This window comes from Rhinopithecus roxellana, chromosome 11 (genome assembly GCF_007565055.1).
Source record: "Rhinopithecus roxellana isolate Shanxi Qingling chromosome 11, ASM756505v1, whole genome shotgun sequence".
In the NCBI taxonomy this organism is placed as follows: domain Eukaryota; kingdom Metazoa; phylum Chordata; class Mammalia; order Primates; family Cercopithecidae; genus Rhinopithecus; species Rhinopithecus roxellana.
This window is the reverse complement of record NC_044559.1, coordinates 138548906-138563632: the sequence shown is the minus strand read 5'-3', so window position 1 is coordinate 138563632 and position 14727 is coordinate 138548906. Positions and strand designations below refer to the sequence as shown.

The following is a 14727-nucleotide window of genomic DNA, read 5'->3' as shown; positions in this document are numbered from 1 at the left end:
CCATGGCAGCCGCCTCCTTATTGGAGTCCGGCCTGCAGCCCTTGGCCAGGTCCCGGGACTGCCCTGGCCAGCCTGGAAGGTTCACCAAGGTAAATCCAGCCCTTCTTCGCAGTACATGAAGTTTGGCTTATGTGAAACAGTGTGGCCCCTGCCCTCTGATGCCTGCCTGGCCTGGAGGATGGAGAGGCAGGGGCTGTAGGGAGCTCCCTGCCCTGCTGCAGGAATGGGACCAGCATGTGCTCCCAAGGACTGTGCTGCTGCAGAGGCCACAGGGGTTGAGAGAGAGGAGGGTGAGGACTGGAGAGGTGACTTGCAGGGAAGTGTCACCCCCGACGCCACCCACCCCTAGACCAGAGCCAGCTCTGAGTCCCCCATGCCTGGGACAGGACAGTGCAACCAGGTCAGTGGGTCCACCTGCCTCGAAGCAGGAGGCAGCTTCTCCTCGCTTGTTGCTGTCTGCAGCAGGTGCACTGGCTGTCCCTTGCATGGGAGGTGAGAAGGACTCAGAAGTGGGATGAGGGAGGGGGCGGCACCAGCTCCCAAGAGCTGCGTGTCTAGGGAGGCAGCTGGATAACCTATAGGGCCGCTAGTGCTCTGCAGTGCCGATGCCATCAGAGCCCACCAGGCATTGAGCCTGTCCTGAGCTTCGTGGCTTCACTTAGTGCTCACGGTCACCTGGAAAGAAGGTGCTGGAGGTGGCATCTCACAGAGGAGGGTGCCGGCTCCCAGCTGGAGTGGGGCCCACTCCCTTACCACTGGACACCCAGCCCATGCCTAGATCCAGCCTGGGCCTGCAGCCGGCCCCTGCCCATCTGCTGTGCATGGCCTCAGCAGATGGGACAAGGGCTCCCTGGAGTCAAGGGAGACACGTTTCAGCTCAATCAGGACGGGCTGAGAGCTGGGGCTTGGGGGTGGGGAGGACATATGAGTGTTGGCTGGGTGGTTGTGGGAGATCCCTTCCTGCCCTGCGTCAGGGAGTAGGAGGTGGATGCATCCCGGTTGAGGGAAGGGGCTCTGATGTGACCCACCTGCTGTTGAGGGCAGGCCTGGGGCCAACCTGGGCAGAGTCAGGGTGTGGCTTCTAGAGTCCTGGCTTTAGTCCCTCTAGCAGGCACTAGAATCTCAGAAATGGTGGAGACAAAGCCCCAGACTCTCCCAGGCAGGTGTCACTCACCTGCGCATTGTGGATAGATGATGTCCAGAGGGGTTGGGCAATGGCCGGTCACCTGGCCTTCTTCCACAGAGCTGGGAGGACCTGGGTGTGGTGGAGGGGCTGGTCTGTGGCTGGTCACCCAGCCTTCTTCCACAGAGCCGGGAGGGCCTAGGTGCAGTGGGGATGGAGGCGCTGATATGGGTCGTCCAGCGCCTGGGACTGCAGCACCAGCTTGGAGAGAGCACCGTAGCCCTGGCGTGGGAAGGGGGAGCATGAGCGAGGGACACAGGTCACCAGGACAGGGGTGATAGAGAAGTGGGAGCCAAAGGGGGATGGAAGGGTTGGGAGCTGCCTGGGGCAGGCACCCCTCCTCTCAGCTCCATGCAGGTCCCCCAGCCTCATGCTGGGATGGGCCAGGTCCCAGTGTGCTCCGCCAGCTGAGGGTGCAGCAGCCCCAGTGGGTCTGTGGGCCATCGGCTCTCCTCACTTGAGCTCTCCTGCCAGTGAGTGACATCCAGGAGGTGAGGGTGGCCCCTACCTCATTTCTTTCCCTCCACCGTGCCTCTCAGTGTAGGTGGGACCCCAGAGGCCTCTTTTTACTGGTCTGGGAACGCAGCTCTGGACTGGCAGGGTCAGAGGATGGGGAAGGGTGTGTAAGATGGGAAAGGTGAGAGGCAAAGGAGGTGCAGGTGCCTCCGCCATCTGACCAGTGCTGATGGAGCTCAGGAGGGAGATGGGGTGAAGTCTGTCCTTGCTGCATGCTGCGTGGAAGGGAGGAGGCCCCTAACCTCCTTCCCCCTCCTCTGCCACCCCATGCAGGTTCCTATCTCATCAGGAGCAGTGCCCTGCTTTCTTTCCTCCCTGAGGGTGGCTGAGCCTTCAAGCCAAGTGGGCACATTCAGCCCTCTACCTTCCTCAAGGCGGGCAGCTTCTTCCCTGTGACGTGGCCCACTGCCACATCCCGACGGCCTTCTCTAGGTGGGGACAGCCCCTGGGCCAGCTACCTAGCACTGTCTCCTATCCAGGAGGGGGTCAAATCCTCACTGAGGCAAAGGGCCCATTGAAGGTTTAGCAAAAGATGTGCATTTGCACGATGAATCTTGTAACCGTGGTGTCTGCCTCCCATACACTCAAACAAGCACTTCACTTACAAATTGCACCTGACTCCCTGCTGAGTACTCCCTGCTATGTAAGGTGAGGACCCCCACAAGATGGTCCACCAAGAGAATCAGGAATCACCTGCTGCATCCTGGGAGAGCCTCCTGGGGAGGGAAGCCTCATTCCTGATGTCCTGGTGGGAAGAGCCCAGACCCTCGCAGAGTGGGACAGGCGGCCCACCCACTGTAGGCATAGACCCTGAGTACCGATGACAATGGTGGTGGCGGTGGAATGTGCCCAGGGTGCTGGTGGCTCCAGCGCCCCTGCTCCTGGCAGGGTGGGGACCAGGCCAGGTTGGGGGGCAGCCTGGCACTGCTGGGGACCCTGACCCTGGCACTTCACAAGTCCAGGTTTAGCAGGGCTGACATACACATCATCAGTCAGTGCATGTTTTGGAGCGAGTGAGCCAGCCAGGAGGTGCCCCAGGGAGGGTTTGCCAGAGAACTAATGGGCCAAAGCTCCCAGGCCTTGGCGCCAGCCCTTCTGTCCACTCACTCCGCTAGTCCTTTCCCAGAAGCTCCTTCCAGTCGGCTGAGGCCTCACCTCCGCAGGGAGGCCAACCTCACAGCCCAGGCAGAGGTTACTGCTTTCCCACTCATATTCCTGACCTTCTCTCTCCTCGGTTGGAGCACTGATTCTCTCTTAACCCATAATATCATGTTGCCATCTGTGGCCATTATGTGTGGCACCACACAGGCTCTGTGGGGTGCTCTCTGGGGCAGAGAGCCCTGTTTTTTTTCCCCTGGTGTATCTCCAGTAGGGATCATTAGCACTTGTGAATGAATGAATGAATGAATGAATGGGCAAAGAATAGGGCTCCGGGAACACCCACCTCCTTCCCCAGCCCAGTGCCGATAATTTCAGAGAACTGGCCGGTTATCCCTTGAAGGGCAAAGGGCCCATTCTGTTGGGTCCATGGCATGCATCCAGCCCAGCCCAGGTAGGTGCGTGGGTCCCTCCCCTCCTGAGGCCCACCAGTGTCATGGCACAGGGCTGCCCCCAGCTCCCTCCAGGAGCATGCTTTCTCCGCCAGCCAAGAGAGGGGAGACAGGCGAGATGTGTAATTTTCAGTTGCTAATTGTGATGCCCTGCAGCTTGCTGAGCTAAAAATAGTCTCCGTTTTTGTTGAGTAGGTTAAAAAATAGAAGCCCACGTGCTGCCTCAGAAAGAAGCCCCCCTGCCAAGGCTGGCAGAGGCAGGGGGCTGGCTCGAGCCCCTCCTCCACCTCCTGGCAGATCCCTGGGACTCATGCATGATGGGCCCTGAGGGCTGTTTTTGTCCCAGTTTTCCAGGAAGCTGAGTTTCTTAATTTGAGGTCCACGGATGAGCTTCTGAGAGCTCATCGGTCCCCAGAATCATCTGCAGAAGGTCATGGGAATGTGTGCTTGTCCACATGTCTGGGCCAGGGCTTCAGCCTGCACTTGATGCTCAGGGGGCCATGCCCCCACCAGGCGCTCTCAGGGGCAATGCTGAACAGCAGGGCAGACCTGGGCAGACCTGCACATTATGGCCTCATGGGTCCTGTGAGCTGAGCCTCAGTGTTCCCATCTGAAAAACGGGCCTCTCCGGGCTGCCTCCCTGGATGAGGGAGAATTGCATTAAGATGAGTCATGGAATGGCAGCACACGGCTCACTCTAACTCCTAATGATGCACACTTAAAGCAAAGCAAGGTTAGTCAAGTGAAGGCTAATCCCTGCTTTGGAAGTTTCCAGAACTGCAGACTCCAGGATCCAGAAGGGGTCCTAGAATTCCGACAGTGTGCTAGATTCCGACAGTGTGCTAGAATCCTGCCCTAGACCGCTCTTCCCTTTGAAATTGAATGGAGGCCTGACCCTGTTCCTGTCCGGCTGTGCAGGAGACTTTGTCCCCTCCTGCCCTGTTGTCCCCACTCTCTGCTGTGGTGGGGCTGGCGGTGTTGGAGGATGGCCAGTTACCCCATGGGGCCACCTTCTGATGCTCCTCCCATAGTCCCTTTTGGGGAGCTGGACAGACGTACTCTGTGCACACACCCCTGAAGGGGGGCAGGGTGGGTCAATACTCATTGACCCCTGCGTCCCCCTTCCCCGGGGGTCTTTTATGAGGCCACAGTGGTGTCAGGCCTCCCGTGGCTCTGTTGGGTCTCCTCATTGCTGGGCATCCTCAGTGTAGGACACAGAAAGAACACTTGGGAGTGGGAAGGGACCCAGCTGCTGCCCAGGCCTGGACACATGAATGGGTACACAGGAAGACGACACACACATCAGGGCCTGGCTGCAGTGAGGCCACAGGTTTGGGCTGGGAGCCACTGGGACTCCATCGTAGCTGCAGCTCTCAGGGGCTTCTGGGTGATGGGGCAGGGTGCAAGTTCTCAGAGCCCATGGCTGGAGTTTGAGTGGAGGGAAGGACTGTGCATCAGCTCAGGAAAGGTGTACATGCTGTGTGGGTGCCCCTCCTGAGGAGTGCATCCAGCTTTTGCACACATGAGGACAGAGGCAGATGGCCTCTCTCTGTGTGCTGCCTGGGGGGCAGGCATGGGCCACATTAGAAAACTGGATAGCAGGCTGGGTGCGGTGGCTAAACCCTGTAATCCCAGCACTTTGAGACGTTGAGGCATGCAGATCACTTGAGACTGGCCAGGAGTTCAAGACCAGCCTGGCCAACATCGTGAAACTCCGTCTCTACTGAAAATACAAACATTAGCTGGGCATGGTGGTGTACACCTGTAATTCCAGCTACTCAGGAGGCTGAGGCAGGAGAATCGCTTGAACCTGTGAGGTGGAGGTTGCAGTGAGCCAAAATCGTGCCACTGCACTCCAAGCTTGGGTCACAGAGCAAAACTCTGTCTCAAAACAAAAAAAAAAACAACAAAAAACTCTCCAACGTCTCTTGAAGAGGCTGCAAAAATGAATGTCATTCATACTCTTTGGGAAAAACATCCCTCTTTTCCTCTCTCTCCCAGGATCTCTCATGGCACTGGGGCTGCATAGGGTCCCTCCTCTTACTTTCTTAAAAGGCTGGAGTTTCTCAGATCCTAGCTGCCCCCTCCCCTCTTCTCACCCTGGACCCTTAGTCTAGCTGCTTCCATTCTTGCTCTCTATGCTTTTTTCCTCTCCCCAGGCTATTCTTTTCTTTTATTCATATGTAGTATTTTACATAGTTATGGGGTACATGTATTTTTTACATGCACGAGGTGTGTGATGATCAAGGAAGGGTATTTGGGGTGTCCATAATCTCGAGCATTTATCATTTCTATGTGTTGGGAACATTTCAAGTCTTCTATCTCTTTGGAAGTATATAGTACATTGCTGCAAACTATAGCCACCTGAGTCTGTTATGGAATATTAGAACTTATTTCTTCTATCTAAACGTGAGTCTGTACTGGTTGCCTAAGCTATTTTTGTTTCCTGCTCCTGCCCTCTAGTAGCCATTATTCTACTGTCTACCTCCATGAGAGCAAGGTTTTCAGCTCCCACCTGAGTGGGAACATGCAGCATTAGTCTTTCCGTACCTGGCTTGCTCCACTTAACATAGTGCCCTCCACTCTGAGTGCTGCGTGCTTGGCACAGTGTATTCCTTGGTGTGAAGGGGCGTGTGCATCTGTGTGTGCATGTGTGCACCTGTGTGAACCTGTGTGTGTGAGTGTTGTGGGGGGAGCTGTGAATATTCAGAAGCTAAAGTTTTAGGCTATGTCCCCTAAAAGTGCCTCTCCCCTGAGTTGTACTGAGGCCGAGCTCCAGAACATACCCACTGCAAAAGGTCCCAGAGATCCAGGGCTGTGTTCCCGCAGTCCCTCACCCAGGCTGAGCAGAGCCCCGAGAGCAGCGTTCACTTGCACTGAAGCACGCCCCGCGTGTGAGCACTCGTGCTAGGCTGGAAGCCACATTCCACGTGTCTCCCTGCCACCCCCGCCCTCCCCACAGCCACCATGAGGTTCAGGTGCGAGTGCCACTAAGGCTCACACAGACGGAGGAACTTGCCCCAGGCTGACCGCCGATGGGAGGCCTGGCCCACATGTGGATGCAGGCTCCTGGCCTCTCCCCTCTTGGCACTTTGGTGCCATCAGCACGTGGCTGTTCTAGAGTCAGAGGGGATTGAGAAACCAGATGACAGCCCTTCCTCTACCCTACTCACTCTACGGGGTGGTGTGCAAGGTCTCAGAGCCCATCTTAGACCTGAGATCAGAGCTCAGGGAAATGTTGGCTGTGCTCGCTTTATTGGGAAGCACAGTCCCGGGCAGCAGGAGGCTGGGAGCGAGTGGAGAGATGCTGGGATGTGTTCCAACATCAGGTGGCGTCCCAGTCATCTCTGGGGAGGCTCTGTGAAACTTCTGTGTCTCAAAACAGTGCCTCTGGGGTGAGGATTCCTACAAGGTGTTAACCTGCCCCAGCCCCAACCTTTCCCAGGGCTGGCGGTGTCGTGTGTGCCCATGGTCCTAAGGGCCTAGGTCAGAGGCCACAGGTCAGAAGCAGTGGCATCCAGTGCTGGGCCACTGGGCACCATTGAGGCAAGGCCTAGATGTGGGTGGCACAGAACCACATATCTGGTTCCGCTCCAGGCACACAACCGCACTAGCTTCCATCTCTCACTTCAACCTTACTGCAACCCTGCAGGGAAGTGGGACAAGACATTCCACACCCAGTGTCTGGCCAAGGAAGCAGGCTCAGGGCCACCCAAAGGCTTCCCGCAGGTGTGGGGACAGAGCCTGTTTTCTGGTGTGCTCTGCAGTCCCAGGCCCAGGATCTGCAACTGCGGGAACGGACTCAGGTGTGCAGGGCGGCAGACAAGGGCATGAGAGACCGGGGTGCAGCTGCGGGGGCCTCTCAGGATAGTATCACCTGTGGCAGACCAAGGCGGGACAGCAGCAGGACCCCATGAGTCACTTCATCCTCTGGGGGACAGCAGCACATGTGCCAGGTGGGGCACCTTGGGTCAAGCCTGAAAAGGCTGGGACAGCCACAATCAGGCGGAGTAGTGGAGGCCTGGGGAGAGCCCTGTGCCTTGTTGTCTGCCACCTCCCCTCTGGCCTGCTGCAGCACATCCCGGCAGGCAGGTGGCAAGGGGCCTCTAGGTTCAGCCTCTCTCAGGCAGCCTCCACTCCAGGCCTCCCACAGTGCTGCTGAGGCTGTGCAGGGCAAGGGTGTGACCCTCAAGGCCCAGCCAGGACGACTTGGGCTCAGATACAGGGAGGACCCGCTTCTCAAATGTTGCTCCTAGAGAGCCAAGTAAAGCCAAGTATGGAAACTGGCTCTCTCCCGAGATGGAAGAGGACACCCCTCTCACCAGCAGGCTGGGCCTCTGAACTGCCCTTGTGCCCACTGGCCCTGCGTGGGAGGTGAGAAGGGAGTGAGGCGCGTCCTCCAGGAGACAGTGAGTCACTCTTCCCCGCCTCACTGTGAGCAGCGTTTCTTCTGCGTTGATTAGCTCTATAATTAGGAGGCGCTTTCCTTCCTGCCTGAACAGAGGAGGGGCTGCAAGGAGCCAGAGGGACTGCTGGGTGAAAGCCTGTCCCCAACTCCCTGCAAGGGGCTGCTGCTCTTCCAGGTGAGGGTTGCCACAGACATTGGTCTGGCACACTGGCTGGCTCCGGCCCCATCTGTGCCTACATCCCGGGGGAAGGGGGAGGGTGCTTCCTGAGCCCTTCACAGGGTCTGCTGCCTCGAGATGGGTCTGATGCGGCCAGCAGCAGCTGAGGCAGGAGAGAGGCTCCCCGTGCTTCCTGGAAGTCTGTGGAAGATGCCAGTGCCTCTCCTGCCCCCGAGACCAGTTAAATTAGAGTTGTTGGGGTGGGGGTCAGGCACGGTGTCTTTGAAAAGTCGCCACGTGGTGCTGGTGTGCACGTACTACAGCCGAGGGCCTGCCCTGGTTTGTTTATTGATTGATTGATTGAGGCAGGGTCTGGTTCTGTTGCCCAGGCTGGAGTGCAGTGGTATGATCATGGCTCACTGTAGCCTCAACCTCCTGGGCTCAAGTGATCCTCCTGACTCAGTTCCCCAAGTAGCTGGAACCACAGACATATGCCACCACACCTAGCTATTTTTTTTTTTTTAAATTTTAGTAGAGACAGGGGTCTATATGTTAACCAGGCTTGTCTCCAACTCTTGGGTTCAAGCGATCCACCCACCTCGGCCTCCCAAAGTGCTGGAATTACAGGCATGAGCCTCTGTACCCTGCCCCTGCCCTGGGTTAGCCAGTGCAGCTTACCTGGAGGCTGAGGCTCTCACACAGGTGGCTTCCCAGGCCTTCCATTCACCTGCACATGATTCATCTGGTGTCTTGCTCAGCAGCAGATGTGACCCAGCAGGCCTGGCCTGGAACTTGAGATCTGCACTTTGACAAGCGACAGGTCATGCTGTAGCTGCAGGTCCAGCGGCCACACTTGGAACTGAGAGGCTGTAGGGGAAGGGTCTAGAACTCTAGTATGCAGATGAGCTACCTGAAGGGGGAGCACTGGGCCCAATTCCACCAGTTTCTGGCTCAGGAGAAGGTGTTGCTCCTGCTTCGGGGACCACACTTGGCCTTAGAGCATCCATGCAGGATCTGGTTCTCTGGGGTCAGGGTGGCCTGCTCTGTCCAGGCCAGCCCCAGCTGGACTTGGGGTGGAAGTGATGGTTCCCACAAATGCTGGTTGAGCAAGCTGGCCCGCCACAGCCCTGTCTCTGCCTAGCCCTGGGGGGGCTTCCTGAGCTCTCCACAGTGCCCAGACACAAAGGGCCAGTGTGTCTAGAATAAGCAGTGCCTCCTGTGTGGGCTGGAGAGGTGCTGAGCAATCATGCTGGTGGGAGTCAGCTCCTGGGGGTGAGGAGGTACCTGGTGCCCAGCACCTTACACAGGGGCTCCTCTGATCCTCCCTGCAAACCCCTAAAGTAGTGCTCCCTGTGCCCATTTTATAGACAAATTAAGGCTCCGACGGTTTGAGGATCTTGATACAGCCAAGACAGGTGGTGGAGCCAGGCTCAGACTTGGGCTCCCTGCCTGCCCCTGCTGCTTGCTCGGTGTGAATCCTGGCACTGCTGCCCTCTGGCTGTGACCTGGGGCAGTTACTCAGCCCTCGTCTGCATAAGGGAATAAAGGGTTCTCTGGGAGCATAGGGGGTGATTGGGAGGAGTAACTGGGATTCTTCAACTCTAGCATTGCCGTTTTCAGTGTTCAGCACCCTGGCCATCACTGTATTATGATCGCTATTGCTGTGACTGGAGCCAAGGGCCCAGTGTGCAGTTCTTCCCTGGGAAGGGGCCGCCTGGGGGTAGACACAGCTGTTCAGATACACAGATTTGCAGTTGCATGTTGAAGTGCCTGTCCCTGCTGTTGGGGCGAGGAGGAAGCAGATGCAAGAACAAGTGACCTCAGGGCTGGGTGGGGGTGGCCGGCAGGGGACCCCGCAGGGGAAGTGCTGTCATCATCACCATTTCACAGCTGGGAAGGTCGAGGGCTGGCCAGAAGCACCCAGGAACAAGGAGTGGGCCTGCTGCGGGGCCAGGATTCCTGCCCGGGAAAAGCCATGTAGTGAACCTACCTCTCCACTTGGCACTGAGCCCTGGAGACCCTCCTCGAAGTGCTCCATGGCTGGGCAGGGTGGGCCCTGCTAGGCTTGAGCTTTCGGGGGTAGAGGCTCATGGGGCATCCCCCAGACCTGCAAGGTCTTGGTTTAAAACTGTTGAATGCAGGAGACCTAGCATTGGGCCATGTCCCCAGGTGGGTCTCCAGGTAGGCAGGACAGAAGGAACCCAGAGCACCCCACCTCTCAGGTCAGTGAGGCTCCACACGGCCCCCCTCAGGCTCTGCTGACTCCCCGAAAGGATTGTGAGCATGTGCAGAACCCCTGCTTGCCTGGGACATCCCTGCGTGCTCCTCGTCCAGGCCCCCACCCTCGAAGGTGACCAGCTCCCACGTGGCCTTCCCAGCCCCTCTCTGGCTGCTGACCAGTGGGCTGGGTCCCTAGGCTGGCTCCTCAGCTCCTAGGCAGGCCTGGCCCTGAGGCAGGTCTCTCTGAAGGCTGGATGTGGAGTGGCCTTGCCCTGTGGGGGATCGGCTCGGGCTGAGTTTGTGGGGTGTCAGAGTGCATCCCCCACATACTACCTCCTGATCAGAGCAGCCTGCAGTGGGAGAGGCCAGTGGCATGGCAAATGCCCTCTCTGATGACCCCAAGAGCTTGGGGTGAGGAGGCCCAGCTGACCAAGGTTACCACCTGTTGGTCACCTTTTGAACCCAGAACTGTGATCTTGGGGAAGTTGTCTCAGAGTGCATTGGCCTCAGGTAAGATGCCTGAGACAGTGCTGAGTAGCTGTGGGCAACAAGAGGTCTGTGAGCCCACCTTCATGACTTCATTGCACAAATGGTCACTGAGTGCTACCCTGGGCCAGCAATAGGACACACAGGTGAATGATATAGCCACTTCTGGCTTTGTGGGTCAACAGTCTAGGTTAAACCCAGGGAGGCTTCCTGGAGGTGGTGACACCTAGGCTGGACTTGGAACTCCTGGAATTTCCTTAATTGAGTTCCTTCCCACTGTGCTTCAGTTTCACCATCTGAAAAATGAAGGATTGGCTTACATCAGTGGTTCTTGGACTGGAGTAGAGGGTGTGTTGGAGTACAGAAGCAGCCACCCCGAGTTTCTGACCAGCAGGTCTGGGGCTAGGCCTGAGAATGTGCATTCTAACTTGTGTGAGGCACCACTGCTGGCCTGAGTTTGAGGGGAGCATTGTGTGTCTGAGCCATGACCTCCCTGCCCTGGAATGGGGACAGCACTGAGCCTGGGGGCCTAGAGATTCCACCCAGCCTCATTGTGGGGCCTTTGGTTGCGTTCTTGCTCTCCTTGCTAAGGATTTTCTAAGAATTCCAAGGAAACCTTTAGGCGTTTGGTGGGAAAACCAGTGTCATCTGGGCCGGATGCCCTTTTTTCCCTGGTGGCAGGGACAGGGATGTGCTGTGTGTGTGTGTGTATGGGGCGGCGGGCGGTGGGCAGGTGGTCCACTCTCTGCTTGTAAGGCCCCTACAGGGCAGGGGCCCATGGTCCTGTCATGGCACTGAAGTAATCATGGCAACATGCTCTGCCCAGAGGGGAAACTAAGGCCAAAATGGCAGGAGGGCCTGGTTCCTCCACCTGACCTCAGCTGCTGGCACCTGTGCTGCCTTCCCTTGAGGGCCAGGAGGGTGAGGCTGGCTCTGTGTGCAGACAAGGCCATAGGCAGGCCACCCCTGGCTCTCAGGCTGGCAAATGCTGCATTGCCCAGTCTCCACTTGGCTTCTCCCAGGCATGGTTGGCTGTCTGGGGCACTGGGGAAACAGGCCCAGAGGGCTTCAGACTCCCTTAGGCTTCACAAGAACTCCCAGCTGCAGGGTGTGGTGAGACCTTGAGCCCCGTCACAGTGGGCCATGCCATGGAGGACAGTCCCAGTGTGGGCACCGAGCCCGCCAGGAGGCCCCGCTGCTCAGACATCTGCATCTCAGGAGCACTCAGATTCACTCAAAGCCAGTTCCAGATCTCTCTTCAGCCCCGCCCACCTCATATTGGTCAGCCGCTCGGCCCCAGACCTTCACCGTGTGGAGTGGCCCTGCTCACCACTCCTGCTACCACCTGCCTGAGCAAGCTCTCCCTGGGCTGTGGCAAGACCCACCGTTCACGCGGCAGCCACCACAAGTCAGACTACTGTGCTCAGAGCCCCAGGCTCCCACCTCACGAAGCAGCACATGCAGCCTGTGTGTCCGGCCCCGAGTTCTCAGACTACCCTCCAGCTCCTGGCTGCACACATCTCTGGGTCAGGACCTCAGCACCCGCTGTCCCTCATGCCTAGGGTGTTCCTTTCTTATCCTGGGAGCTGCGTGGCCAGCCCCATCAGTTGTTCACAGCCCTCTCACCCCAGGCGGCCCTGACTGCCCACCACGGGCTCCCTGTCCCTCCTCGGACGATTTCTCCAGAGTTTCTCTTCTCTGCTGGCTCTGAGTGTCCAGGGCCCTGGAATGAGGCCTGGCCCACAGGGAGCTGAAGACACAGTGATCAGATGTGCAGCAGCTGGGGGACCACTGAGGAGCCCGCCTGCCCCTGCCCTGGGATGCGGGTGCCCTCTGCCAGTACTGCTGTGCCCCTGCCACGCACCCCTGTGCACATGCATGCAGGCTGTAGGCTGCCTGGAAGGAGGGTCTGTGGAGCTGTGGAGGCGCCTTTGATGCCTCATGTCCTTGCTCTTTTCTCCCAGGAAACTATGCCCCAGACGTCCGTTGTCTTCTCCAGCATCCTTGGGCCCAGCTGTAGTGGACAGGTGCAGCCTGGCATGGGGGAGCGTGGAGGTGGGGCCGGTGGTGGCTCCGGGGACCTCATCTTCCAAGATGGACGCCTCATCTCTGGGTCCCTGGAGGCCCTGATGGAGCACCTTGTTCCCACAGTGGATTATTACCCCGATGTGAGTACGTGGGGTCTTGTGGAGTGAGACTAATGGGGTGACCTGGGCTCCAGCAGATGTCAGGTGTGGAAGGGAGGCCCCCACAGAATGGTAGAGCTGGACCGGGCTGCAGGAGGGGCAGGGCAGTGGAGGGCCCAGGCCCACCTCCAGGGCCTTCTCTGCCTTCTGCTCTGCATACACCCCCAGCTAGCAGGGGGCCTGGGGGAACCTGCTGTGACTTCCCTGCTGCTGCCCCAGGCAGGAGGAGATGATCTTGGGGACACAGGAAGCAGAAACACACAAGGGCCGAGCAAGGCCCTGAGTTCTGAGCAGGGCCTCCAAGGAGGAAGAGGAGTTTTAAAGGGCAAAGCCAGCACTTGGGGTCCTGGCGAGGGCACGCCCAGCCCAGGTCCTGGAGCCCAGGGCTGAGCTGGGAAGCTGGTTTGTACATAAACCCTGGTGGTCCAGAATGAAGAGGAGATGGCCCGGCTTGCCCTGCCCTGTCAGCAGAGCACTGTTCAGGCTGACTTGGGGACTGTTCCTAGGCAACAACCCTAATCCTCCCTTTTCACCTCAAGGTGGCATGATACAGTCTTGGAACAGAGAAAGCGTTCCCTTGTCAAGTGTGGCTTCCCTCCCCCTGGAGGGTGATGTCTCTTAGCAGCAGTGGCACTGGGCCTGCCAGCTCCCTCTTGTGAGCTGAGCATTTACCCTCTGGGAGGGCCAGTCCTGCCCACGTCATGCTACCCCCTCTCCCTCCCTGCCCTGCTTGTCAGCCTGGGAGTCAGACAGCTTGCAGGGAGGTGGGCAGGAGGGATGCTGCCCTCTAGCTTCCAATGAACGGGGCTGCAGTCAGCCTGGCTTCACCACCTGCCAGGCTTCCTCTGCCTTCTGGGCTTTGGGTGAGGGGGCCTTGCCTTTCTGTTGCCCACTCCTCCTCCTCCTCCATCTGTCCTTCTGTCCGTCCAGTAAGCCCTGTCAGGGTTTGGCTGGGGCCGGAGATGGCAGTGCAGACAGGCTGGTGAGTGCTCACAGGGCAGAGCCAGGGGAGAGGCCCAAGGCCCTGAAGTAGTCCAGGGCAGGACCATCTGTGGGACATGGGCCTCATGCCGCAGCTGGAGAAGCCGCCCCTCTCAGAGGCCTACCCCAGAGGAGCCAACTTGGCAGTCACCCAGTGTGGTCCCTGTGCCCTGGGATCTGACCAGCTTCCCAGGAGAGGACAGAGGGATGGTAGGGGCAGGAGAGTCCAGTTGGGCATTGGCTCCTCTGCCAAGCATCTACCCCTCCCCCGCCACCCCACCATTCCGCATGTGCACAGGTAGCTGAACACACTCACATATGCACACAAACACACACACACAGTCTCCGTTCTTCTCCTTGGAGATGCACAGGCATCTCCCCTTGGGTGCCCTGCCCTTGGCCAAGAGCTCCATGGCGGGCCTTTCCTCCACATCTTGGTTGTCTCCTTAGAAGGTGGACCCTGAGAGATGTGCTGGCTCTGACCCCCCAAGTCCCCATGCTGCACAGCCTGGGGCAGGGCGTGGGAGGTTTGCAGGATGTTAGAGGAGTCCCCGGTGCTCCAGGGAGGGCTGCGGTGGGCAGTGCCAGCCCAGGCCCCTGAGTCCTGCTCCAGGAGGCCTGTACTCCCAGCAAATACAACCTGGCTTGCTTCTGGCTAGGGCAAGAAAAACCGGGTTATTTGGGCTGGGAGTAGGGGCAGAGGCTCCTGGGCAGCCCAGCCCACGTGCAGCAGCCACGTGGGGCAGAGTCCCTCTAGGGAGTCCCAGGCAGTCTCCCTGACCTGCAAGTCTACCCTGTCCACAAGCAGGAACCAAAGTGAAGTTCCCACAGACATTGACCCTCATTAGACAAAAGGCCCAAGAACCCAGCCCATGAGGATCTCGATGGAGGGCATGTGGATGTGGTATGGAGGGGCCCTGCTCTGGCAGTCAGGGTCTAGGCCCGGAGATGGTCAGAGAGTGCAGGGACCCCCACCACCATTGCTTCTCAGGCCCCGCCCCTGCTGATGGGGCCTCGGCCCTGCTGATGAGGCCCCGCCC

The 14727-nt window shown here is 58.5% G+C and overlaps 1 protein-coding gene across 3 annotated transcripts in view; it reads left to right on the top strand.

The window, feature by feature from the left end:
- Window positions 1-14727, top strand: part of RASGEF1A (RasGEF domain family member 1A) — a 36010-nt gene that overhangs the window by 12668 nt on the left and 8615 nt on the right. For all 3 annotated transcript variants that reach the window (XM_030940895.1, XM_030940897.1, XM_030940896.1), the window contains one exon: window positions 12485-12688. In XM_030940895.1, the coding sequence (XP_030796755.1) occupies window positions 12485-12688 (204 nt within the window). The remainder of the gene's footprint in view (window positions 1-12484; window positions 12689-14727) is intronic.